Raw genomic sequence first — 24,889 nt, 5'->3', positions numbered from 1 at the left:
TTCACTATGGTATTTTGTCTTTTTTCTATATTGCTGGTTTCAAACAGCCGATATTTTATTTTGGATTATTGCATCTGTGTTCATGAGTGCTATTGCTCTTGTTAGCCTCAAAAGTAGAACAGCCAGTTATTTTACCAGCAAAAATGAGTTTATTCAGGAATAGCAGAGAATTACAGTTTGGAACAAGCAACCTAAGGCAAAATCCTAGGCAAGTCCAATAAGCAAAGTAGAGGAACGTTATTTTATGGAGAAGAAGGAGGAAGTTGGAAGGGTTGTTTTGAATGAAAGTCCATCGAAGAAAAGCAAGAGTTCAGGGTAATGACAGTTTCTCATTGGCTGAGTTGGAGGCGTAGTCAGTATCTTACAGGACATGCAATGTACATCTTTTCCTGTTGGGGCCTACATGATTCTTTCATGTTGATTATTCTTCTGTTGGGTCTATAACTGACAGTTCTTCCTGTAATTGACGTTGAAGTGGTATGGTTCTCCCTTCTAGGCTCTGGACTCTAGTGAGGTTTCTCTTTTTTTTTTTTTTTTTTTTCCAGAGTCTGTTATTTATTTTCTTAATTTTTTGTCTTGCTTTCATATCAGGATATTGCTGGCTCTATAACATGTGTTAGGAAGTGTGACCTCATCTTCAGTTGCCTGGAAGACTTTGTTCAAACCTGCATTATTTCTTTCATATGTGTTTGATAGAATTTAAACAGTGAAACCATTCAAGCCTTGAGTTTTATGTGAGGGAAGGGTTTTTGTTTTCTGTTTGATTTAGTGAATTCAATCTCTGACAGATATAAGGCTAGTGGTGTTATTTTCTTGACTGGGGCCTGCGAGCCAGGGCCTTTCAAGGGGTTTTCCCATTTCATCTTTTTTTTGGATAATATTTTCAATAATATTTTCTCATCCACTTCATGTCTGAAAGATCTGTATTGATGTCTCCTCTGGCAGTAGTGATATTAGTAATCCATGTCACTCTGCCCTCATTCCTTATTATCAGTCTGGCTAAACCTATTAGATTTACTGGTCCTGTCACAAAACCAGCTCTTAGTTTCACTGATTCCTTTGTATCGATTTTATGATTTCTAGTAGGTCAATTTCTGTTCAAACCTTCATTATACTTTTTCTGCTTCCCTTAGGTTTAAATTGATTTTGCTTTTCTAATTTCTTAAGGTGACAGTTTAGACAGTTGATTTCAGACAGTTCTTCTTTTCTAATGTAAATATTTAATGATAAAAATTCCCCTCAATGCATTGTTGTAGATTCACCTTACAGATTTTGATATACTGTGTTTTGGTTTTCTACTTCTTGCAGGTTCTTCTTTGATCCCTGCATTATTGAGAAATGCCATTTAATTTCAAAATATTCTGTGGTTTTCCAGACACCTTGCTGCAATTAATTTCTGTTTAATTCTTTGCGGTCAGAGAACCCAGTTTGTATGATTTCAGCCGTTTAGAAGTTGTTGAGATTTACTTTATGGCACAGAATATGGCCTGTCTTGTGAACCTTGTGTGTGCACTTCAGAAGATGGTGTCTTGTGCTGTCCTTCTGTAAGCATCTGTTAGGCCATGGCTGTTGATAGTGTTGCTCCACTGCTCCATATAGTTTCTGATTGTGTTGTCCACTTGTACTGTCAGTTGTGGATGGGGGAATGTTGAAGGCTTCAGCTAACTGATTTCTCTGTTTTTCCTTTTAGTTTTATCAGTTTTTAGCTCTTGTATCAGTTTTTACTAATGCATGCACATTCATGATTTTTGGATCTTCTCGATGACTGGACCTCTTTTATTAAGTAACATCTGTCTTTTCCCCTTGTGATAATCCTCATTCTGAAGTATATTCTCTGTAATATTAATTTAGCCCTTCCAGCTTTTCCTGTGATTCACGTTTGCTGGGTGTATGTGTCTTAGTGTGTTCGGGGTGCAGGAACAAAATACCACAGACTGGGCGGCTTATAAACAAACTTGGTATCTCACAGTTTTGGAGGCTGGAAGTCCAAGATCAGGGTGCCGGCATAGTTGGGTTCTAGTGAGGACCCTCTTCAAAGTCACAGATTTGTGGTTGTGTCCTCACATAGTGGAAGGACAAAGGATCTCTGGAACCTCTTTCATAAGGGCCCTAATCCTATTCATGAGGGCTCTGCCCCAGGGCCTCATCACCTTCCAAAGGCCACACCTCCTAGGTTAGGAGGTATGGGGGTTAGGATTTAACATAGGAATTTTGGAGGAGACATCTTCAAACCATAGCATTATCGATAAATTTTCCTTTCAGTTACTTTTAACTTAATTTATGTATTCATATTTAAAGTGAGATTCCTTTTGACAGTACATAGTTGGGTCTTTCTATTTTTATCTAAAGTGACAAATTAGGTCTTTTAATTGATGTGTAGGCAGTGTACAATTAGTGTGTTAACAGTTTACATTTAAGTCTGCCATCTGGCTGTATATTTTATCCTATGGATATTTTATTCACATTTTCCTTTCCTATTCCCTCTATAATTTTGGATCAGTTGAACATTTGGTGTTATTCCATTTTATCTCCACAATTGGCTTACTAGTTATATATCTTTAAACATCTTTTCGAAACGGTTGCTCTAGGGTTCTAATACATATCGTTGCTTTTCACACTGTGCCTTCAAACGATATTATACCACTTCCTGTACACTGTCAGAATCGTAGGACTATGTACCTTCATGTCCTTTCTCCCAGCCTTAGTGCTATTGTTTTCTTGCATTTTATTTCTACCAAGGTCGTAAACCCCACAATACATTGTTACTATTATTTAGATGGTTTTCTTTTACTGAGATTAAATATAAGGAAAAAATTCGTATACGCCCGCAACTTTACCACATCCAGCACTATTCAGTTCTTTGTATAGATCCAGATTTTCTTTGGATTTCATTTGCCTTCTTCCTGAGGAACTCCCTTTAACGTGTTGTGTAGGGCAGATCTTCTGGCAGTGAATTTTCTCAGCTTTTTTATTTCTTTGAAAGTTTTTGTTTCACCTTCATTTTCAAGAAACATTTGCATTAATCAGAAAATTCTGGCTTGCATGGATTCTGATCAGTCGTCTGCCCATTCTGTCCTGTTTGTTCCCTTGTATGTAATGTGTCTCTTCTTTTCCTTTTCTGTCACAGGATGTCAGTGTTGGTGTTTGAATCAGTCTTTCCATTAGTTGATTGGGCTTGAGTCCTGTGTTGCTATAATCACTTTAAATATAAAATAGACTTGGGAACCTGGGTGGCTCAGTCAGTTGAGCGTCTGACTTCTGCTCAGGTCACGATCTCCTGGTTCGTGAGTTTGAGTCCTGCATTGGGCTCCCTGCTGTCAGCACAGAACCCACTTCAGATCCTTTGTACCCTTCTCTCTCTGCCACTCCCCTGCTTGTGCTCGCTCTTGCGCGCGCGTGCTCTCTCTCTCTCTCTCTCTCTCTCTCAAAAATTAAATAAACGTTTAAAAATAAATAAAAATAAATGTAAAATAGACTTCAGGTTCGGGGTGCAAGATAGATCAGTATACAAAAATCAATTGTATTTCTGTACATTAGCAGTGAATAATCCAAATAAGTAAGTAAGAAAACAACTTCAGTTACGATAGAGTAAGAAGAATATTTAGGAATTAATTTAACCAAGCAGGTGTGAGAGTTACACACTGAAAATTACAAAACACAGTTGAAAGAGATTAAAGCAAATTTTAAAAAATGGGAAGACTGGGTGTGTTCATCGATTGGGAGACTTGATATTGTTAAGATGGCAACATTCCCCAAATTGATCCAAGCATTCAGTGTAATTCCTATTGATATTCTAACTGCAGCTTTTTAGAAATTGAGAGACTGCTCCTGAAATTTATGTGGAAATTTCATGGACCCAGAATTAATTTAAACAATCTTGCAGGAGACAGCCAAAAGTGGAAGACTCGTGCATTCCCATTTCAAACATTATTTCAAAACTCCAGTAATGAATACAATGTAGTACTGATTTAAGGATACACTCAGAGGTAAACAGAATGGAATTGAGAGTCTGGAAATAACCCGTCTATCTATGGTGAGTTAATTGTTGACAACAGTGCCAAGACAATTAAATGGGGAAGGAGCAGTCATTTTAGTAAATGGTGCTGGGACAACTGGATAGTCAACATTTAAAAGAATCAGTTTGAGTCCAAACCTCATACCACAGATAAAAATTAAGTCAAAATGGATCCAAGTCCATATGTAAGAACTAACACTATAAAACTTCTTCTGTAAGAGCGTGTAGGAGTAAATCTTTGTGACATTGGGTTAGGTGATGGATTCTTAGCTAGGACATCAAAAGCACAGATAATAAATGAAAAGTTAGGTAAAAATGGCTTCATCAAAATGAGAAAAAGTTTTTGCTTTAAAGGACACCATAAGAAAGTGAAAAAACCAAAAGAATGGGAAGAAGTATTTGTATATCTGATAAGGGCCCAGTAGTCAGAATGTAAAAAGAACTCTTGCAAGATAAGAGTAAAAAGACAACCCAATTAATAATGGGATAAGGGAGGCACCTGGGGTCTCAGTCAGTGAAGTGACCGACTCTTGATTCTGGCTTAGGTCATGATCTCACGGTTCATGAGAGTAAGCCCCAAATCAGTCTCTGGGCCAACAGCATGGAGCCTGCTTGGGATTCTCTTTCTCGACCCCTCCCCCTGTTTGAGCGTGTGCGCGCGCTCTCTCTCTCTCTCTCGCTCTCTCTCTCTGTCTCTCGCAATTAAAAAAATGGGCTAAGCATTTGAATAGACATTTCTATTAAAAAAGATCTGCAGATGCCAAATAAGCACATGAAAAGATGCCCAAAAATATCAGTCGTTAGGAAAACAAAAATTGAAAGCACTATGAATTATAACTTTCCACCCTCTAATATGGATATAATTTTAAAAGCGAAAATAACAAGTGTTGGGGAAGGTGTGGAATAATTGAAATCCTCATACATTGCTGGTGAGAATTCAAAATGGCACAGCTGCTGTGGAAAACAGTTTGGCAGCTCCTCAAAAAGTTAAACAGAGCTGCTGTATGACACAGTTATGCCATCGTAGGTATATATATCCAAGACAAATAAAGAATAAGCCCCCACAAAAACTTGTATACGAGTGTTCCTAGCAGCATTAATCACAACAAAGTGCCAACAACCCAGTGCCAACCAAATAATGAATATATCACCTGTGGTGATGTATCCATATAGTAGAATATTATCCAGCCATAAAAAGAATGGAGTAGTGATACTTGCTGCAACATGGACGAAAACTGGACACATTATGCTAAGTGAAAGAAGCCAGACTCAAAGGCCACATAATGTAGGATCCTATTTAGTGGATATGTCCAGAATGGACAAATCTGTAGAGACATAAAGCTGCTAGTAAATGTCCAGGGCTCCTGGGAGGGGGGATTGGGCAGGGACTGCTAATGGCGTAGGGTTTCTTCTGGAATTAGATGTTGGTGATGGTTGGCACAACCGTATGTACATAGTAAAAGCCAACAAAAAAGGGTGAATTTTATGGAATGTGACTTACAGCTTAACAAAATGAAAAAAATATTGTAAAGGAAAGCATTTGCTTTTGAATATGATTTTGGCCATTTTAGAAGTACAGTTGCCTACCCCAGAAGATGTAATACGCTGTCCAGGTCTTGCCTTCACCAGTTTGATCATCAGAGGTGACCACTGTAGTCTGATAGGTGTTTCCGTCTTGTCCCTGTTATCAGTATTTACAAATTGCACCTGCACATACATATACACTTACAGACACTGGTTGAGTTAGGATTACCACTGATCTGCTACTCCCCATTTGAAAAAAAAATAATAATAATAAAATAAAAATCTCTGGTCAGTACAAATTTGCTCCTCTTATTCTGTTTCAAGGCCAGTGGGTGCTCCATTGTAGGATAGGAACACTTCATCTTTCATTTACCCTCCCAAAGGTCATTGACTACCAATGGCCATTTAGAGCCCACCCCCACTCCCTGAAATTTGCTATTCTCATTGTACACATGCTTCTGTGGCTGTGTAAATATTTCTTTAAGACAAGTTCGTAGCAATGGAAATTGCTGGATCAAGGCAACCTTTTGCTAAGGAAACATCTCTGAAGTACCTTCTTGTGTGCCTGATACTACTGTAAGTGCTGGGGAGACATTAGAGAAGACCCACATATGTTCCTCTTTTCATGAAGCTGAAATTCTACTGAGGGTAGGGACACAGTAGAATCAAATTTTGATAGACGCCGTCAGAGAGCCCTGCAAAGTTCTTTTACCAAGTCACACTACCCTCGGTGTGACTGGAGTAACAAATGCCCCTTTGCTGGCACCCTAAGCACCCCATTCGTGACGTAGGAGATGTAGACAGGAGGCTGGACACTTTATCTCAGGCTGTCTACAAGATCTTGGCGTATGCAAGTGGAATGATCCCTGTGGGGAGTTTAAGAGTAGTGAGACTATGATGGAAGGATGCAGCGCCCATTAGTTTTATTCCTGGGGAGGAGTGGAGCTGGAGGTGATGTGACCCCATCTGGGCAAATTACCAGGGTGTGGGGTGGCAGGAAAGGGTGAAAGGTTGCTAGAGGAGCAGCAGGTTGTACTTTCCTGTAATAGGATGTACCACTGAAGTCCCAGATGAAGCAGTCTCCTCTGGGAGGTACAGCTGGAGTGAGGGAGTCTTGTGTTCCCAAAGAAACCATTGCGGGCAGGGTGCAGGGGAGCTCACCACCATGCAAGGACCTCCACCTCTCCGGAGGTCACCATCGTCCCACTTCTGGCCCCAGCCCGTCATCTGTACAGATTCTAACCAAGTGGGGACCAGGGAACATGGAAGAGGAGCACATGAATGGTTTCCTCATGGGTGAGCAGAGCAGAGATTAAGGACCACACTAGACTGGTTAGTCTAGATGGGATTGCCTGCCAGGATCTTCCAAGGAAAAGAATCCCATTGGCTGGAGGTGGGGTGTCCTTCTCAGGGAGTTTATGGGTGCACAGGTGGGGCTTTGAAGAGTGGAGGTGGAAGTGGAGGGTTTGGAATCATGCCGTGGAACCTCAGGCTGCTCACCAGCAAAAGAGGCTGAAGATGCTACCCAGGTCAGTGGGATCACTGGCTTCTCTTAGTCTGTCCTTTAGTCAGTCTTCCTGCAACTTCTTTTTTTAACAGTGCTTCCAGGATCCCACTATAGTGAAATGAGCCCAATAACAAATCACTAAATCTTTCTCCAGTGTCCTGTTATGTGTCCACCAGACTATAAGTCTTGGATGGGCAGAGATATTTCAAAGAGGGGCTCATGACCTACTCCAAGCCAGTTTCTCGAGGGAAACAAGGTGCCCTACTCAACCCAGAGAAGTGAACACTTAGAGGATAGGATTTTAAGCATGAGACAGGAGAGATGTTTGAGTGAGGGCAGGCAAGTAAGAGATAGGTGGGTTCTCATGTCCGTGAACTTCTCCCCAGTCGTTCCTTAAGCCCTGACTGTATTCACACCTGTGCCTGAAAGGCTGCAGATGCAAGACTGTGTTCCTGGGGGAGGGAAATTCACAATGGCATGAGAGATGGGCCAGTGTGTGTGTCCCCTGAGGAGGACAAGGTGCATGCCCCAGGCAGGCCCACGTCAGCCTCGCCGTGGATTCTGCCCGTGAGCAAATAGGCCTGCTCTGGTGTTGGCTTCATGGTGGGAGATCAGCGGGGGAAACGTATGCGCCTCACAGTTTGCACAAAGCCCCACGGGAACTGTGGACACCCTCATACCACCTTCCCCTTTAAAGCAGAATTATGCATTGAGAGAAGGGGACAGGTTTCCTTTGGGTGGATGGGGAGATGATAAGGTAGAGAAGCGGGTGGAACAGGGGCACCCTCAGTGGTCAGGTAAGTGGTCTGTGGCGGGTCATCCTGGCACGGCAATGTGAACCCCTTCACCATCTCCTTCCCCCACTGGTGTTCACTGGCTTGCAACAGACCTGCTGACTGAAGGTGTCCTTGTGTTTGGGGCTCACATAGACACTGGGAAAATTGGGTGGCTGCAGTGCCTCCAAGGGTTAGGAGCTGAGAAGGCTGAAGCGAGCAGTGTGTTCAGGGTGAATGGGATGAGGGACAGGCCTTCCACAAGACTGAGAGGGCATGGATCTACCCTGAGCAGCGTGGGACTGTCCTGTTCTGCCTTCCCCACAGGTTCCGATCCCCACAATGAGGCAACGGCTCCTCAGCAGGAGGGCTCTGGGGCCTTAAGGACAGTGGGAGTCTCCTGAAGATGGCATGAACCCTTCCAACCTAGAAGGTCTCCCCATTTTGATGGGTGGAGGGCTCTACTGTCTGTCAGACGTGTGAGCGGGGGCTTCCCTCCTAGTTGTGGCCTGGGACCAGTGCAGCTGAGTTATTGTCCAGGAACAGCCAATGATGGCCAAACCTGGGGTCATTTATCCCTGGGAAAAGAGGTTCCTCACGTGCCTGGATGGGTGCACTGGGATGGGGGCTAATACTGTGGAGACAGCGGTTTCCCAGAAAGGCTGTCTGTAATTCTGTATTTCAGTCTCTCTGTGCTATTCACTCATGGGGCTGGGTGAGACCTCATTGTGTCTCTAATTGACATGTGTCCTGTATGGAGTGACTTTTTGTGTTCAAAAACAAGATGTCGTTTTACGAGCCATTTTGGGGTCCAGGATTTGAGATGTATGAGCTGTGAGAGGGTCTGTGTCCAGTATGGGAGATCACTGAGCTGTGGAGGGTTGTGTGTCCAAGTGAGAGTTGTCTGGGCTATTAGGGGTCTCTCCTGGTGAGTGAGGTATGTGATCTGTTTTAGGTGCAGCGTGCAGAATGTAAGTTGTCTGGGGCTGTTCCCATTATGTATTTCAGGAATTAGGGTTTGAGCTCTCCTGAGGGTCTCTGTTGAGGTTGGCATATTTGAGCTCCTGGGGGCCCATATTCTAGGTTGTGAGATTGCAAAGGTTATTTGTCATGGGACAGGAGGTATCTGAGCAAGCTTAGGTTCACGGTACAGGTGTTTTGTGCTGTTTGTGTGCCTGCATGCAAGGTTGTCAGCTCTGTGATTGTATGGCATCTGTGTGCAAGGTGTAAGGTCTATGAGCTATTAAGTTTCTATGTTGCAGGTTGCCAGGTTGCTAAAATGCATGTGGATCTGTATTATAGAATTTATCGCCTCTGAGCTGTTTTGTGTCTCTCCTCATATCTCGAGTTCCATAGGAGTTTGAATTCTGTGGGTGGTTTGATATTGTATGTCCAATGCATTGAGGTCTCCTAGCTGCCTTCTCTTGGGTCTGTATCTCATCCACTCCAGCTTCGAACAACCTGGCTTCCTAGTCTAGGCCATTGAGTCAATGTGGTTGGCTTCCCTCAGTGTGTCAATGGGATATTTTGGGTTTTGAGAGCCATAGTGGGAGGCCCATGAAGTATCTGGGAGTCTGTGTCTAGGGTATGATGCTTCAGAGATCTGGGTCCCAGGGTGAGGAAACTCGCCTCTGTCTTCAGTGCTTTCTTCCAGGGATTGACACTTCTGAGCCACATGAGTGTTTATAGAGAGCCTTTGTCACATACTGAAGTTCATACTTGAGGTATTTGTGGCCTCTTCCTGATGTTTCAGTCTGACAACTGTCCAGAAAGACAGAGCTTGATCTGAGTTGACTGACTGAACTCGTCTGTTCCAGCTCGTAACAACCTGTCTTCCTTGTCTAGACCATTGACTCTGTGTGGTTAGCTTCCCTGAGACCCTTCCCTAGGGTTGGGTTCTCCCAATCTTGAGCTTTAGCTTACCTATTTCATACAATCTCAAGTACAGTTTTAAGTGTAGTCCATATTCAACTAAAAACAGTAGAACCAGTGCTTCCCTAAAAAAAACTATTCACAAAACATTTTGCTGAATCCCAGGAGGTTCCAGGTAAGACACTCCAGTAGGAACTTGTTCACAATCTGCTCCTTACAATATGGAATTTTAAAAAATCTTTTCTCTCTGTTACTGGTAGCTTGAGAGGCTCGGGCAAGACAGGCAATTCACTTTTCGGTTTTTGACAAAACACCCTAACACTCACACGCGTGTGCACATAGACACACACACACACACACACACACACACACACACGACCCACCCAATACACACATTAGTAGTCAATGTAAGGAAATTGTATTGGAAATGTAAATGGAATTCTGTGATTAATTATAAAGCCAAGTTTCTCATCACACTTATATGTCTGCTGCCCAGGATTGGCTGTTTTTCAGCAAACTGGACAACCAAACATGCCTTCTTTTTGTAAATATTATATATTGGAGCTTGTAATCTGATTACAACAGTCTAAATAATTGTATACCAGTGTAGGAATGACAGAGCCTATTTTTTGTATGTCACCTCCTAGACAGAATTCCTCAGATGGTTTAATACAGGAAGTGATGCCAAGGAAACAGACTGTTTCTGAACCCGTGGAACACGGACTGGAGCCCAGTTATGGCCTGGGGGCGGGGGGGGGGGTTGTCTAGCAATGCCCATGGGAAGTGTCAATCTCATCTCCACTAAATATGGCATCCCCAATTAGAGAAAGAGAAATATGCCACACACAGGTTGTCAAACCTCAGTTCTGACACTGCAGAGGCAGGCTTCTGAGAAAAACAGCTGTTCTTTCAGAGAGCACTGCTCTTGTGTGGCGCAGAAAGAACGGTGGTCCTGTGACACGAATGCACACCCGGCTTGTTCTAGGGAGATTCTCCCTCTTTTATTCTTAGGTTCCCGCTTTTGCTCTCATGCATGTTCTTTCCCGGGATCCTGTTCTTTCCATCCCTGCGCCAGCGCACCCCCTCCTATCCTCAGCCCCAGGTCTGAACCCCCACCTCCCCAGAAGAGAAGGGCTAAGACCACCGAGAGGGGAAGACCTCCCGACTTCCTAGAGAGACCAGCCACAGGAAGAGGGGCTGCGGGACTGCGTGTGACATCACAGACATGGGACACTATGGAGAAGCCGGGTGCTCCTTAACCTTCCTCCGGCTGCACGGGACAGGGAGGGACAACGGGGTGCCCCGGGGTGAAGTGGCTTCCTCTCCGTGGGCCATGGCGTGGGTACTTGGGATCCGGGACTTGTAACCACGCAGGGAGTAGAGAAGGTTGAACCCACCCCAGAGTGACTGTGGCGCACCTGAGTGACTGCACAGGATACATATTTCCCGAGGTGGCAGGGAGAGTTTCCAGGCGCTGCAAGTGACGAGTGACGTTGGGTTACTTCCTTTGTAGGGCGCACGCGTGGCAGGAAGTACCACTTTCAGATCTTTGTGTTCTTACCGGTCGTTTTTGCATGCGTGCATACTAGGAAAGACAAAAACCAAACTAGTACAGCACCTCACTATTCAGGTTGTTGCAATGCTGAGAGCAGCCCAGATCTGAACATCACACGGTCTCCGCAGGGTGGTTTTGCCTTTTTTTCCCCTAAGGATTGAGTAGACCCATTATAGTGGGGGAGACTTAAGGTAGGATGTTTCTGCATTCAGGATTAGTCTCCACGAACAAGAAATGTTTCTCTCTGTGTCTAGCTAGTTTCAGGAGGGCTGACTTCTGATCTCAGTTACATCAGGGAGCTGCAGGGACTGTGTGTCTGGCCCAATCAGCAAAAGGAGAAAGGTCTGTGTTTGGCCTTGTCGCATGTAAACCCAGGAGCCACCCGACAGACATATGGTAGGGCGTGACAAAGCATGAGGAGCAAGCCTTTTCTAGGTTAAAGGGGGGAAGAGTGGTCTTTTGCGATAAGCCATTTCTGAAACATGAAACCCTGTCGAGATTTCTTGACTGTGGCTCTCTTCAGGGCTCGAGTGAAGTTCAACATTGTCTACAGGGTAAAAATGAGCATGGCATGTTTCGTGCCTGTCCAAGCAGAAAGCTAGATGAGCAGAGATTCTCTTTTTAACCCTGGAAGTAATCTACACTTGAAGAGCACTTTATAGTTTTAAAAGGTAGTATTTTCTTGATCTAAAAGAAGGAGGCAACCATGAGTCATTATCCTAGAATAGGATCATCATCCTCATCTTACAAATGAGGAAACTGACCACAGGGAGGTGAAGTAACCTGCCCAGAGTCACACAAGGAGTAAGTGATGGGGCCCTGATTCAAGTCTTGGTATATATGGCTTCACCACCTGCCTGCAATACAGGCACACACTGTTGGTTTCCAGATCCACACATCCGGCTCTCTCCTGTCCCCTAACTTCACACCTGAGACAACTGACAGGCTCACAGACAGATTGCACTCAACAGGTGCTAGGCACTCTCTGGGACTCTGTAAAGATGACTTTACAGAGAAGAGAACTGTTGGAGAAAGTAGGTCCCTCTGAGGGAGTGAGGCTACAAGAAGAAGAGTGGAGGGCCTGAAGGGGGGCTGTTTCTTTGAGGGACAAACTGACGGGCTAACATATCACACGTGATAAACACATTTCTTTTGATTGTTTGTTTTAATGTTTATTTATTTTTGAGAGACAGAGCACTAGCAGGGGAAGGACAGAGAGCCAGGGAGACACAGAATCCCAAGCAGTCTCCAGGCTCTGAGCTGTCAGCACAGAGTCCAGCGTGGGCCCCGAACCCACAAGCCACAAGATCATCACCTGAGCCGAAGTCAGACGCTTAACCTTAACTGAGCCACCCAGGTGCCCCTAAACACATTTCTTTGCATTAATTGTTTTTCTTTTAGCACTGCCAAAACACACTGCATGTTGAAAATACACACGGCAGGTAAGTAAAGCCAACCAATACATGGATAAGCAGAGAGACTCCCGTTTTGCCTAGGGACTGCCTAACTTGAAAACAGCATTCTGCTGTACAAGTAGAGAACATTATCGGGGACTAAATGAATCAGAAATTAGCTGCGTTTTCTAATTATTAGCATCATTCTCCTATTACAGAGGATGCATCTTAGGCACAGAGAGGCTAGGTCAGCTCCCCCAAGTCACTGAGGTACTAAGTGGTTGAGCCCCACAGGCAAGGATACACAACATGTCCAAAAGTGAACGCACCTGCACCCACCCCCACTCCCCATGCATCGGCATCTCCTCCAGTGTTGCCTAACCCAGTGAAAAGCAGCCTTCTACCCAGCTGCTTCGGCCAGCGACTCTTAGAGCCGTCCTTCCTTGCTGCCTCTCTCTCACCACCCCCTCAAACACCAAGTCCGTCCAGTCCAACCTCCTACGTCCTTCAAAATAAGATCTTGACACTTACTTCCATCACTACAGTTAGTTCCCTAGGCCACATGACCCTCCTCTCTGCTTGATAACTACCACCAATATTAACCCTTGGCCACAAATTTCTTCATCCCGCTACCTGAGGGGCCATTCTTAAATCCTAATCTGGTCTTGTGTACCCTGCTCAAAACTCTGCAGGGTCTTCCTGCTGTTCTTGGGATAACGTCCAGCCTCCTGGACCAGGCACAGCAGGCCTTGCCTACCCTCAAATGCCTCATCTTCAGCAGATGGCCTCCTCTACCCCCACTTCATATTCCAGCCAACTTAAACCTCTTTCTGTTCAGTAGATGGCCACTGGGCTTGGGCACTCTCTCTCCTCCCTGCGTCTCCTGTCCCCTGCCTTCATTTGCCTGATTCCTACTGATGTTCAAGCTATCAGGTTAAGTAGAGAGCGATTTCCATTTAACCCTAGGAATCCCTGGATGAAACGGCACTGTTAATAAAACTTTTTACTGAAAAGTGATGGAGATTTCATTATAAATTCTCCCAAATAGATGTTTTACCCTGGTTCACAGTGAGTTAATTGGAGATGCAATCTGACAGCACAGTTGTTCTGGAAAAGGCTTCCTTGCTAGGAATAGGATGACACACAGCAAAGATCTCATCTCCTTTCATATGGATCCTTTGATGCACTTGGACACGGAGTTTGGAATGTGTCACAAACTTTCCCAATGTGAAGGGGCCCTGCCTTCCAGTGAGGAGGGATAAGCAGAAACGTGGAAAGAATATGTCACTTTATGGCACCTTTGACCCAAGAAATTAAATGCCTTCCACTACCTCCCTTGGACTTTGTTTTGATAATGTTTCACTCGGAGTTGCAGTCTGAGTTTCTGTTGGGACAAGAGAAAGTGTACTAACTAATCTTCCCTTTACAAGAGGTTTGGTCTGTTAGTCCCTGTGGCCATCAAGGAGGCAAAGATCAGCTGCTGCTCACTATTGGAGCCCTCTAAGGGATCCTGACAGTGCCTTCATAGAACTCCTTAGGGGTCCCTACCAGGTGCCAGAAACCCCTGGAGGAAAGTTTGTCAGTTCCTGTGGGGTCCAGTGGGCAGCAGCACCCCCTGCTGGTTCTGTCTTGTCATAGACTCAACTGTGAGCATTAACCTCATTCACTGTAACTCCTCTGCCTAGGCATGAAATGAAGTGTGTCCCTTGGACAAGAGAAAAGATGGAACCACCAGTCCAGCCACCACCACAACCCCCAAACCCGAACCTCAGCCAGAGGCGTGGACTAGAGTCCCAGGGTCCTGGCATACTTGCTCCATGCTGACATGTCCCTAACACAGGACACGGTGTGACTGTCTCTTCTGCAGCCTGGCTGTTGAGGAGCTCAGCTGTGCTGGTATATACAGTTTTATTACCCAAAAACTCAGGTAAGTGTCAAAGCCCACTGTCTGTAGACAAGGAAACAAACGGAAAGGTTTAGGTCGCTGGTGCAGGAAAGGGTGGATCTGGGCATCACACCTCCATTTCGCCTGACTCCAAAGCCCGACTTTGCACTCACAGTGATATTCCTGGATTGTGTTTCAGCTGCTGAAATGCATATATTGTTCCAGTATTGTATAGTCATCATGGTCCCAACACCTGTCCACCTTGAAATGGAGGTACTCAGCAACCTTGAAAGGTTCTAAGATTTTGTGTCTGTCCTCTGATGAGCTGCCCTGAAGCCAACAGACCTGGAGTCCCTTGGCATGGAAGGCTTGCCTCAGAACCAACAGCCAAGCAGGACTTCAATGTCCAGGGCTCCCCCCGTGGAGTGGTACTTTGCCATGTTAGAGAGCCTTTGCAAGCAACCCCACCACCCAAATTAGGTCTCTACCTGTCTCACTGGTGACCAGGTATTACGAATTGAGAGGCAAGCAGAGGAAGTGCTTTTAGTAGCTGCATCACAGCCGTAGCACTGACCAGACCCCACTGGTGATTTGAAGCCCAGTAGCCCAAGGACTGCAGTCCGACTCTAACTAGGTGTCTCTCTGTTCTTCGGCGTGCATGTCTGTACACTGTGGGTGAGCAAAGTGCCTGTGTCATCAGCCTCCCCAGCCTTGAGAGGTGTGTCCTGACCAAACACACACACATACACTTAAGTAGGGGTAAGAGGCCCTGCTCTGTGTCCCTAAGGTACTGTGATTTCAATTCTGCCACCGCTCTTCTCACACAATGTGCAGTGGTCATCTGCTTGCAGACTATACCCTGTGTGATCCCTGTGTCCCCACTGAGTCCAGTGAACTGACACATGAATTCGGGTGGTGCTTAGAACATGTTTCTTCAGCGAAGGAGGGACCTCCACCCAGGGTCCTTCATCCCAAAGGGCAGCTCGTGTACCGGTTATGACACAGGAGGATGGAGTAAACAGGACATCTCTGTACTCAGATTCTCTGTGAGGAGGAGGAAGATTGGATTTTTTGTACCAGCTCTAATTCCAGAAACTTAAAGAGGCTCTAAAGGGATTTTCAATGTGTGGGTCACTGTTGCCCCGTCGGCCACAGTTCTGGTCTCACAATGGAACTTGGGTCAAGATCCTTGGAGCTCCAGGCAACTCAGAGAATGTTTTCCAAGTCCCGAGCGACTGGTGCACAGAGTAGGTGCCCACAGTGATCTGTCCAGTAGGTGGATTGTTGAGTGAATTAAGGCTGCTAGTTAAATATGGGATGCTCTGGCAAGAGCACAAATCCCCTTGGGGGACGGGACATGAGCACACGGGTGAAGGCTGTGTCAATCCAGGTGACTGCTGTCAGCCTCACAAGAAGGCGCTCCTCCTCACTGTCCTTCCAGCTCTTTGTCCAAACCTGCCTCTTCTCTAAGTGGTCCTCTCCATGTCCCTTCTCTGCCTAACTTACAGCCCGATACAGGCTGTCATTCGGCATCTGTGATCCTTGGGTGTCCTTTGCAGTCCAGCTGACTGAACAGAAGCTGACTCAGCACAGCAGGATCTAGTGCCTGTCACCCGTTGTTCTCCCCTGGTTTCTGTTAGGCTCTCACTCCCTTCCCCTACCCCCCAGCTGCTCCAGCCTTCTGGCAGTATCTGCACTGTTTCTGGAAGCCTCTGCCTCAGACACTTCTTCCCAACTGTTCCCTCTTGACAGGAAAGTCCTGACCCCAGAAATGTGCTTGTCAGATTCCTCTCCCTGTTCACAATGTTTGTTGAAAGGTCACCTCTTCGTGAACCCTGAATTCACACCCTTGGGGATACTTTCTAGGTTCTGCTTTTGGGGCTGACAGATCATCTGGAGAGGCATTGCCAGCAAACGTGTGGGCGCCTGGGTCTAAGAGACAAAGAGTTTGTCTAGAACCAAAGAGAAGAACCTGGAGAATGTCCTAATATTCTGACTAAAAGGCAGAGGGGCACCCAAGAAAACGGGAGGTCAAATTATCACCGAAGGCAGGCCAGCCCCTGAGCAGCTCCTCAAACGAGTGGAATTGTGTTCATGCATCACTTGTAGCCTGAACCATGGGCCCTGAATGCTGAGGAAAGATCCCTGCTCTCCAGTAGCCATAGTCTGACCAGAAACTCAGAGGATAAGGCCCTGCCTGCAATAGCTGAGTGCCTGTTGTCTTTGGGGCCACTATGTCCAGACCTGGCCATGCAGCTTCTGTTGTTCTAAGATGGGGATGGCAGTACCTGCCTTCCTTGCTTCCAGGGCTCTTCTGACAAGCACAGGACGGAAAGCAAGCGCGCGCGCGCACGCGCGCGCACACACACACACACACACACACACACACACACACACACAGATCAGAGAACTGGAAAGAACCTAGGTCCTTGATGGCATCACCAGACCCCAGAATATGCCCCGCCTGCACCCACCCTTACTTCTGATTTCATTGTATGATTGTGAATTGCCTTTGTGATTAGACCTGTTTGAGGAGGGGTTTCCTCTTTACTCACAGCACAAAGCAGACTTCTGGATATGGGGAGCATCGTGGGGTTTGGTTTTCTTTTCTGTGGGAGCCATGTCGTGTCGTGGGTAAGGGCACAAGCTCTGTTCCTAAACAACCTTCCTTCCAACTCAGTTCTGCCACTTGCAGTCCTGTCATTTTGAGAAATGTACCTGGCCCTGTGCCTTACTATCCTCACCTGTGAAATGGGCTTATTATTCTTAATAGTGACAATACCAAGCAGAGAGGGTTGCATTTGTGAATACATAATGACGTAATGCAAGTATGGTTCACAGAATTGCATCTGCCACATTCCCTATCTTTACACCTACTGACGCTGCCATGGGAGAGGTGGCAGGTCAGGCTTTACACCACGTGAGCTAGAGCAAAGAACATAAAGATCACATTACACGTCTGTGTTCAGCCCTGGAAACTCTCCTCCTCTGCCATACATTCTCATCCTTTGCGTCATGCACGGACGATCCGTCACCAGAAGGCTGACTCTCCCACCTGGGGACCACAAATACACACCGTCTTACACTGTGTGCATCAATTCAGTACACTCCAGTTATGTCCTCAGATAGCCTGTCCTGGTGCCGGGGTGGGGGTGGGGGGTACCCCAGGGCAGGTAACGGAGCACATGATGTTCCCTTACACCCACACGGCATCGGAAGCTGTCTGCATCCTAGTGCCTGCCTTTCTTTCCAGACTCGCCTCCCTCCGCCCTAAAATTCGGATTACACTCACACTGGATTCCAGGGCAGACCCTGCCACTTCAGTCTCTCTCCTTCAGCCTCAAATTCCTCCTGGTTAAAGGCAATAATCCTGCCTACTCAAGGTTTGTTGGGAGACTTCCAGGAGACAACAAATGTAAAACACCTAGCTGACATTAGCTGGCACATGGAAGGCGCTGGATAAGAAACAGCATTATCTGTTTCGCTTCTTTAATCCACAGCACCTGGAATGCAAAGGGTAAGATTTCCTCCTTTTATACGGCTGAATAATATCCCATTGTATAGATGTGTCACACTTCCTTTATCCATTCCACTGTCGATTGACAGGATTGTTGTTTCCATTATCCTGGCTACTGCGATTAATGCTGCAGTAAATATGGGAATGCAGACATCTCTGTGAGAGGCTGGCTTGAGTTCTTTTGGATATATGCCCAGGAGTGGGATGCTGGATCAGATGATGGGTTTTTTGGGGGTTGGTTTGTGGTTTGTTTGTTTGTTTGTTTTTAGTTGTTTTGGAGGGGACATCTGGATATGAACAAGATCATATGATAGTTTTAATTTTTTGAGGAACCTCCATACTGTTTTCCATTGTGGCTGCACCAGTTGCGTTCCCACCGACAGCGTACGACAGTTCCAGTTTTCTGCATATTCTCCAACACTTGTGATCTGCTCTTTGTTTGTTTGACAATAACCATCCTCACGTGTCACATGTGTGACATGACATCTCATTGTGGTTTTGATTTGCCTTTCCCTAATGCTTAGTGAAGGGGAGCATCATTTCATATACCTTTTGGCCATTTGTATGTCTTCTTTGGAGAAATGTCTATTCAGATCCTTTGCATATTTTTAAATTGGTTTGTTTGTTTTAACTATTGAGTTAGAAAAGTTTGTTATAAATATTGAAAATTAACCCTTATCAGATGCATGGTTTGCACATCTCTGCCCATTTTGTAGATTGCCTTTTCGGTTTGTTGATGTTTTCCTTTGCTGTGCAGAAGCTTTTAAGTTTGATGTAGTCCCACTTGGCCGTTTTTGCTTTTTCATGACTGCTTTTGGTGTCGTTTCCATGAAATCACTTGCCAAGACCCGTGTCGCACAGATGTTCCTTTATGTTTTCTTCCAGGAGTTTTACAGTGTCACGTCTTATACTTAATCTTCAATCCCTTTGGGGTTGATTTTTGTGTGTGGTGTAACGTAGGGTCCAATATCGTCCTTTTTGTACGTGGGTGTCCAGGTTTCCCAGCACCATTTGTCCAAGAGACTGTCCTTTCCCCATTGCGTATTATTGGCACCCTTGTCAAGATCAGCTGACTGTACATGCGTGGGTCTATTTCTGGGTTCTCTTCTGTCCCATTGGCCAGTGTCTGTCTTTCTGTCACTACCACACTGATTTACTTACTGTAGCCTTGAAATATGTTTTGAAATGAGGAGGGTGGGTACTTCCAACTTTGTTCTTCCTCCAGGTTGCCTTGGCTATTCTGGGTCTTCTGTTGTTTCATATGCATTTTAGGATTGTTTTTCTAAAATTGTTTTCCTAAAATTGTTTACTGAAAAATGCCATTTGGTTTTGAGAGGAATAGCATTGAGGCTATCATTTTTCTTTTTAATCTTTCATCTTCAACTATAGATTACATTGATTGATTAATCAATTATATTCTAAATCTGAGGATTGCATTAGTTGGTTTTCAATTATTGAACCACCTTTGCTTTCCTGAGCTAACCCACTTGATCATGCTGTTTTTCCTTTGAATATATTGCTGGATTCCATCTGCTAGTATTTTGTTGAGGAATTTTGTGCTTGTGCTAAGGAAGAATATTGGTCAGTACTTTTCTTGGTATCAGTGAAATGCTAGCCTCATAAAATCGCTTGCAAGTATTTCCCCCACTTCTGTTTCCTGGAGGACATTGTGTAGAATTTGTGTGTGGGTGTTTTTATTCCTGTCGATATTTGGTAGAATTCACTGGTGATACCATGTGGGATTTTCATCATAGGCTTTTAACAACTGATTCAATTTCTGTAAATGGTTCTGAAATATGCATGTTCTTTCACCTTGGGTAAGTTTTGGTGGCTTATGGTTTTTGAGTAATCAATCCATTTGCACATTGTTGCATTTATGTATGGAGATTTTCATGTAATATTAATAATATCGTTTCTCTCATATTTCCTGGGTCTCTAGGGAAGTCTCCTCTTTCATTCCTGTTGTTAGTAACCAATTTCTTCTCTCTCTCTCTCTCTCTGTCTCTCTCTCTCTTTCCAGTTTTATTGAGATATAATTGACAGCACTGGATAAGGTATAAAGGATAATAATCAGACTCACATATATCATGAAATGGTTACCATAGTAAGTTTAGTTGACATCCACCATCTCAGAGACACAAAAAGAAGAAAAAGAAACCAATGTTTTCCTTGTGAAGGGAACTCTTAGGATTTACTCTCTTAACAGCTTTCATTTATATCACATAGCAGTGTTAACTATAGTCATCATGTTGTACATTATATTTCGTTATTTATCTTATTTTTCTTATACCTGGAAGTTTGTTTCTTTTGGCCATCATCCTCCAATTTTCTTCTCCCTCCCCAAATCACCACCTCTGACAACCACAAATCTGATAGCTTTTTCTGTATATTTGGAAGTTTCCTTTTCAATTCCATACATAAGTGAGATAATGCCCTCAAGGTCCAACTATGTTGTCACAAATAGCAGGATTTCCTCCTTTTTATGGCCAGATAATAGTGTGTGTGTGTGTGTGGGTGTGTGTGTGGGGTGGGTGTGTGTGTGTGTGTGTGTGTGTGTGTGTGTGTGTATGTGTCTGCGTGTCTGTGTATTTACTTGATCCATTTATCTATCAAAGATGCTTAGGCTGTGTCGATATCTTGGCTATTGTAAATAATACTGCTGTGGACATGGGGGTAAAGATATATCTTTGACATTGTGGTTTCATTTCCTTCAGATATACTATCAGAAGTGGAATGTCTGCATCATATGGTAGTTCTATTTTTAATTTTTTGAGAAACCTCCATACTGTTTTCCATAGTGGCTGCACCAATTTACATTCCCACCAACAGTACACAAGTATTCTTTATTCTGCACATGGAAGCTGGCATTTTTATCTCTTGTATTTTTGATGCTAGCCATTCTAACAGGTGTGAGGTGATAGCCCATTGTGCTTTTTATTTGCATTTCCCTGATGATTGGTGGTTTGCAGCAGCTCTTCCTGTACCCATTGGCCATTTGTACGTCATCTTTAGAAAAATGTCTGTTCATAGCCTTTACCCATTTTTATTTTATTTTATTTTTTTAATGTTTATTTATTTTTGACACACAGAGAGAGGCAGAGCACGAGCAGGGGCAAGGACAGAGAGGGAGAGGGAGACACAGAATCAGAAGCAGGCCCCAGGCTCTGCGCTGTCAGCACAGAGCCCGACGCGGGGCTCGAACTCACGGACCGTGAGATCATGACCTGAGCTGAAGTTGGATGCTCAACCGACTGAGCCACCCAGGCACCCCATCTTTACCCATTTTTAAATTCGATGATTAGTTGTTGTTTTTTTTCAGTTTATTTTGTTTTGTTTTTGCTGTGGAGATGTATGGGGTCTTTATATTTTGGATATTAAATCCTTGTCAGATATACGGTTTGCAAATATTTTCTCCCATTCCATATGCTGTCTTTTCACCTTGGTGGTTTCCTTAGTGTGTAGCTCTTTAGTTAGATGTAGCCCCACTTGTTTTTGATTTTGTTGTTTGTGCCTTGGGTGGTATATCCAAAAATCCATTGCCAAGACCCGTGTCAGGGAGCTTTGTCGTTATGTATTCTTCTAGCAGTTTTAGTTTCCAGTCTTACATTTAAGCCTTTAATCCATTTCAAGTTAACTTTTGTGAGTGTAAGATAGGAATCCAGCTTTATTCTTTTACATGTGAATAGTTCATTCTCCCAGCAGCATTTATTGAAGAGACTGTCTTTTATCCATTGAGTATTCTTGACTCTGTTGTCAAATATTAGTTGGCCATACATGCATGGGGTTACTTCTAGGCTCTCGATTCTGTTCCGTTAGCCCACGTGTCAGTTCTTATGCCAGTAACACACTGTTCTTATTACTCTAGCTGTGTAGTATGGCTAGAAGTCAGAAGTGTGATGTGTCTTCTTTGCTCTTCTCCTTTTTTTTCTTCTTCAGTCCTGTAGAGGTTTATCAATTTTATTGATTATTTCAAAGAAGCAACTCTTTAAAAAAACGTTTACGTGGGCGCCTGGGTGGTGCAGTCGGTTAACCGTCCGACTTCAACCAGGTCACGATCTCGCGGTCCGGGAGTTCGAGCCCTGCGTCAGGCTCTGGGCTGATGGCTCAGAGCCTGGAGCCTGTTTCCGATTCTGTGTCTCCCTCTCTCTCTGCCCCTCCCCCGTTCATGCTCTGTCTCTCTCTGTCCCAAAAATAAACGTTGAAAAAAAAAATTAAAAAAACAAAACAAAAAAAAATGTTTACTTATTTATTTTGGGAGATAAAGAGCGTGTGAGTGGGGAAGGGGCAGAGGGAGAGGGAGAGAGAGAATCCCAAGCAGGCTCTACAATGTCAGCGCAGAGCCTGACATGTGGCTCAATCCCACGAACCTCGAGATCATGACCTGAGCTGAAATCAAGTGTCAGACGCCTGACTGAGCCCGCCAGGCGCCCCATCAAAGAAGCAACTTTTTTTTTTAACGTTTATTTATTTCTGAGACAGAGAGAGACAGAGCATGAACAGGAGAGGGTCAGAGAGAGAGGGAGACACAGAATCTGAAACAGGCTCCAGGCTCCGAGCTGTCAGCACAGAGCCTGACGGGGGGCTCGAACTCACGGACCGCGAGATCATGACCTGAGCCGAAGTCGGATGCCTAACCGACTGAACCACCCAGGCGCCCCAAAGAAGCAACTTTTAATTTGAGTTTCTCTAATCTGTCTTGTTAGAAATTTCATTGATCTCTGTTCTTGTATTTTAGTAAAATTCTTATTGCTGCTTACTGAGGATTATGAAATGACTTCCATAGGTTTGAACATCCTTTTTACCTAGATGAAAGCCAGTGAATATTCAAAAGAATGTGTCACCATGGTGGAAATTTTAGCCATTGTCTCCTTTTGGAAAGTACATGGACACTTATGAGTATAGCAGATGCTGGTCACACATGGAGTGTTCTTAAAATTATGCTTGAATGGTTATAAAAAGTCGGCAGGGTCGACTGAGCTTGCGCCATGCTTCAGGCTCCCTATTCATTCATTCTCTCTCTGTCGTCTCTCTCTGTCTCTCTGTCTCTCTCTCTCTCTCTCTCTCCCTCTCCCTCTCCCTCTCCACCCCCCCTTTGCTCACTCGCGCCCTCTGTCTCTCTCTTTCAACAACAACAACAACAAAAAAAGTGGGCAGGGGATTCACATGGTTGACTGCAGGGCACCATTTTTCATTACCTATGATGTGGTTTTGATGATTAATCTCACGCCTGAGATCCTGATTATATGCCATCCGAATTCTGAGCTTGGAAATGTATACTCTTATTTAAAAGCCCAGAATAAGGAGTAGGGCTCATTATTATCCCCATTTAACAGATAGGAAGCTGAGGCTCAGAAACGTTAAGTCAGGTGAATAATAATGGAGTTTTCTTTCTTCTTTTATCACCATTTGATGTAGTCTGGGTCCTTCTGGCCACACACCTCCCTTGCTAGCTTCCAGCTCTTTGACAACCTTTGTCTTCAGCTTGCTGTCTAGACCAAGGGCCAGGTGGAGCTGTGAGCATGGACCACACCTCCATGGATCCGCTCCGGAAATGCAGCTCAACACTGATTTCTGAGTCTTCCCCGATGATCTCTGAAGAGACCTCCCGGGAAGTCACGGCAGCCTCCTCTCCTTCCTTCTCGGAACTGCTTATGATGGGCCTGGGTGACCTCAAAACCAGTCCTGGCACCAAATACCCTGCCCCTCTTCCAGAGGGGCTGCTCCAGCAGCGCTACAGAGATGAGAAAACCCTACAAGAGAGGCGGTGGGAAAGGTCAGCGTCCCCTCAGAGGAAGAAAACCCTTCTGGGGCACATGAGACGGCGGCACCTCGATCAGGTGGCACCTTATCGGGTGGAGAGGAAAGCCAGGATCTCCTCCTCAGGTGATAGAGATCAGAACAGATTCAGATGCGAATGTCGATACTGCCAGAGCCATAGGCCAAATGTCTCTGGGATGTCTGCGGAGAGGAAAGGGGCCCCCCATGCTTCCTCCTGGGAGACACTGGTACAGGGCCTCAGCGGCTTGACCCTCAGCCTGAGCACCAGCCGACCTGGCCTGCTGCCCGAAGGGGTGCTCCAACAGCAGGAAAGAGACGAGAAGCTCCAACTGGAGATGCAGCAGGAAAGCAAAAGGATGTTTCAGAGGCTCCTAAAGCAGTGGTTGAAAGAAAACTGAGGCTCTCATCCTCACGTGACGCAGGTCTGAATGGCTCCAGACATGATCCTGAGCGTGGATTTCTTTTGGGGACCAACCAGTAAGCAGTCGTCAGAGAAGTGACAAGAGCAGCGTTGATGACTGAAAATTCGATCGGCGTGAGCCCTCATCCAATCCCAGGAAGGTTCTGTCTTTCCTACCTTGAATTTGTGGATCCCTGTGGGGCTTTCTATGGGACACCGCATACCCCAGGGGTCCGTAACTTCCTTATTATGGCTCCCGTGATGCATGTTGTCACTTTCCCACCCCGAACTCTGCCTCTCCTCCCTGCCTTGTTGTCAGTACGGTAGAGAGCTTCTCTGTAGCATGAATGCCCCGTTGATGATGGCCATGTGCTTTTGTGCCATTTCACGGACTGCCTCCCAGCAGCAGCACTGGTCTGCTGGAATGGACGTGTGCTGAACGGAGATCCACTTTCAAGAGACTGACGCTAAAGGAGGTGCAGAAAGGGACATGGAACTGGAACTTGGTGGTTCACTATTGTGTTGTCTGTGTAAGCCGTTATGAGTATGCTGAGCTAAGTGTAGAACATTGTTTCCCTGCTTTATAACACGGATGGTATTCCCCTCGAAGGAATTTCTGACCCGTTACCTCATCATCCTTGCCAAATAAATATACATATAAAAAAAACC

The 24,889-nt window shown here is 45.0% G+C and overlaps 1 protein-coding gene across 22 annotated transcripts in view; it reads left to right on the top strand.

Moving 5' to 3' along the window:
* Window positions 1-24,889, top strand: part of FAM156A (family with sequence similarity 156 member A) — a 47,273-nt gene that overhangs the window by 17,471 nt on the left and 4,913 nt on the right. For 7 of the 22 annotated variants that reach the window (XM_043570724.1, XM_043570718.1, XM_043570725.1 and 4 more), the window contains 2 exons: window positions 17,779-18,042; window positions 23,458-24,889. The exons of 4 other annotated variants lie outside the window; for them this stretch is intronic. In XM_043570724.1, the coding sequence (XP_043426659.1) occupies window positions 23,562-24,218 (657 nt within the window). In that variant the 5' untranslated portion in view covers window positions 17,779-18,042; window positions 23,458-23,561 and the 3' untranslated portion in view covers window positions 24,219-24,889. Of the gene's footprint in view, window positions 1-530; window positions 18,043-23,457 lie in introns of those variants that run through there. 11 more of the 22 variants (XR_006295724.1, XM_043570728.1, XM_043570720.1 and 8 more) reach the window with 5 other exon arrangements.

The sequence above is a fragment of the Prionailurus bengalensis genome, chromosome X, assembly GCF_016509475.1.
Source record: "Prionailurus bengalensis isolate Pbe53 chromosome X, Fcat_Pben_1.1_paternal_pri, whole genome shotgun sequence".
NCBI lineage: Eukaryota > Metazoa > Chordata > Mammalia > Carnivora > Felidae > Prionailurus > Prionailurus bengalensis.
The sequence above is the reverse complement of the archived record's forward strand: the minus strand, read 5'-3'. Positions and strand labels throughout refer to the sequence as shown.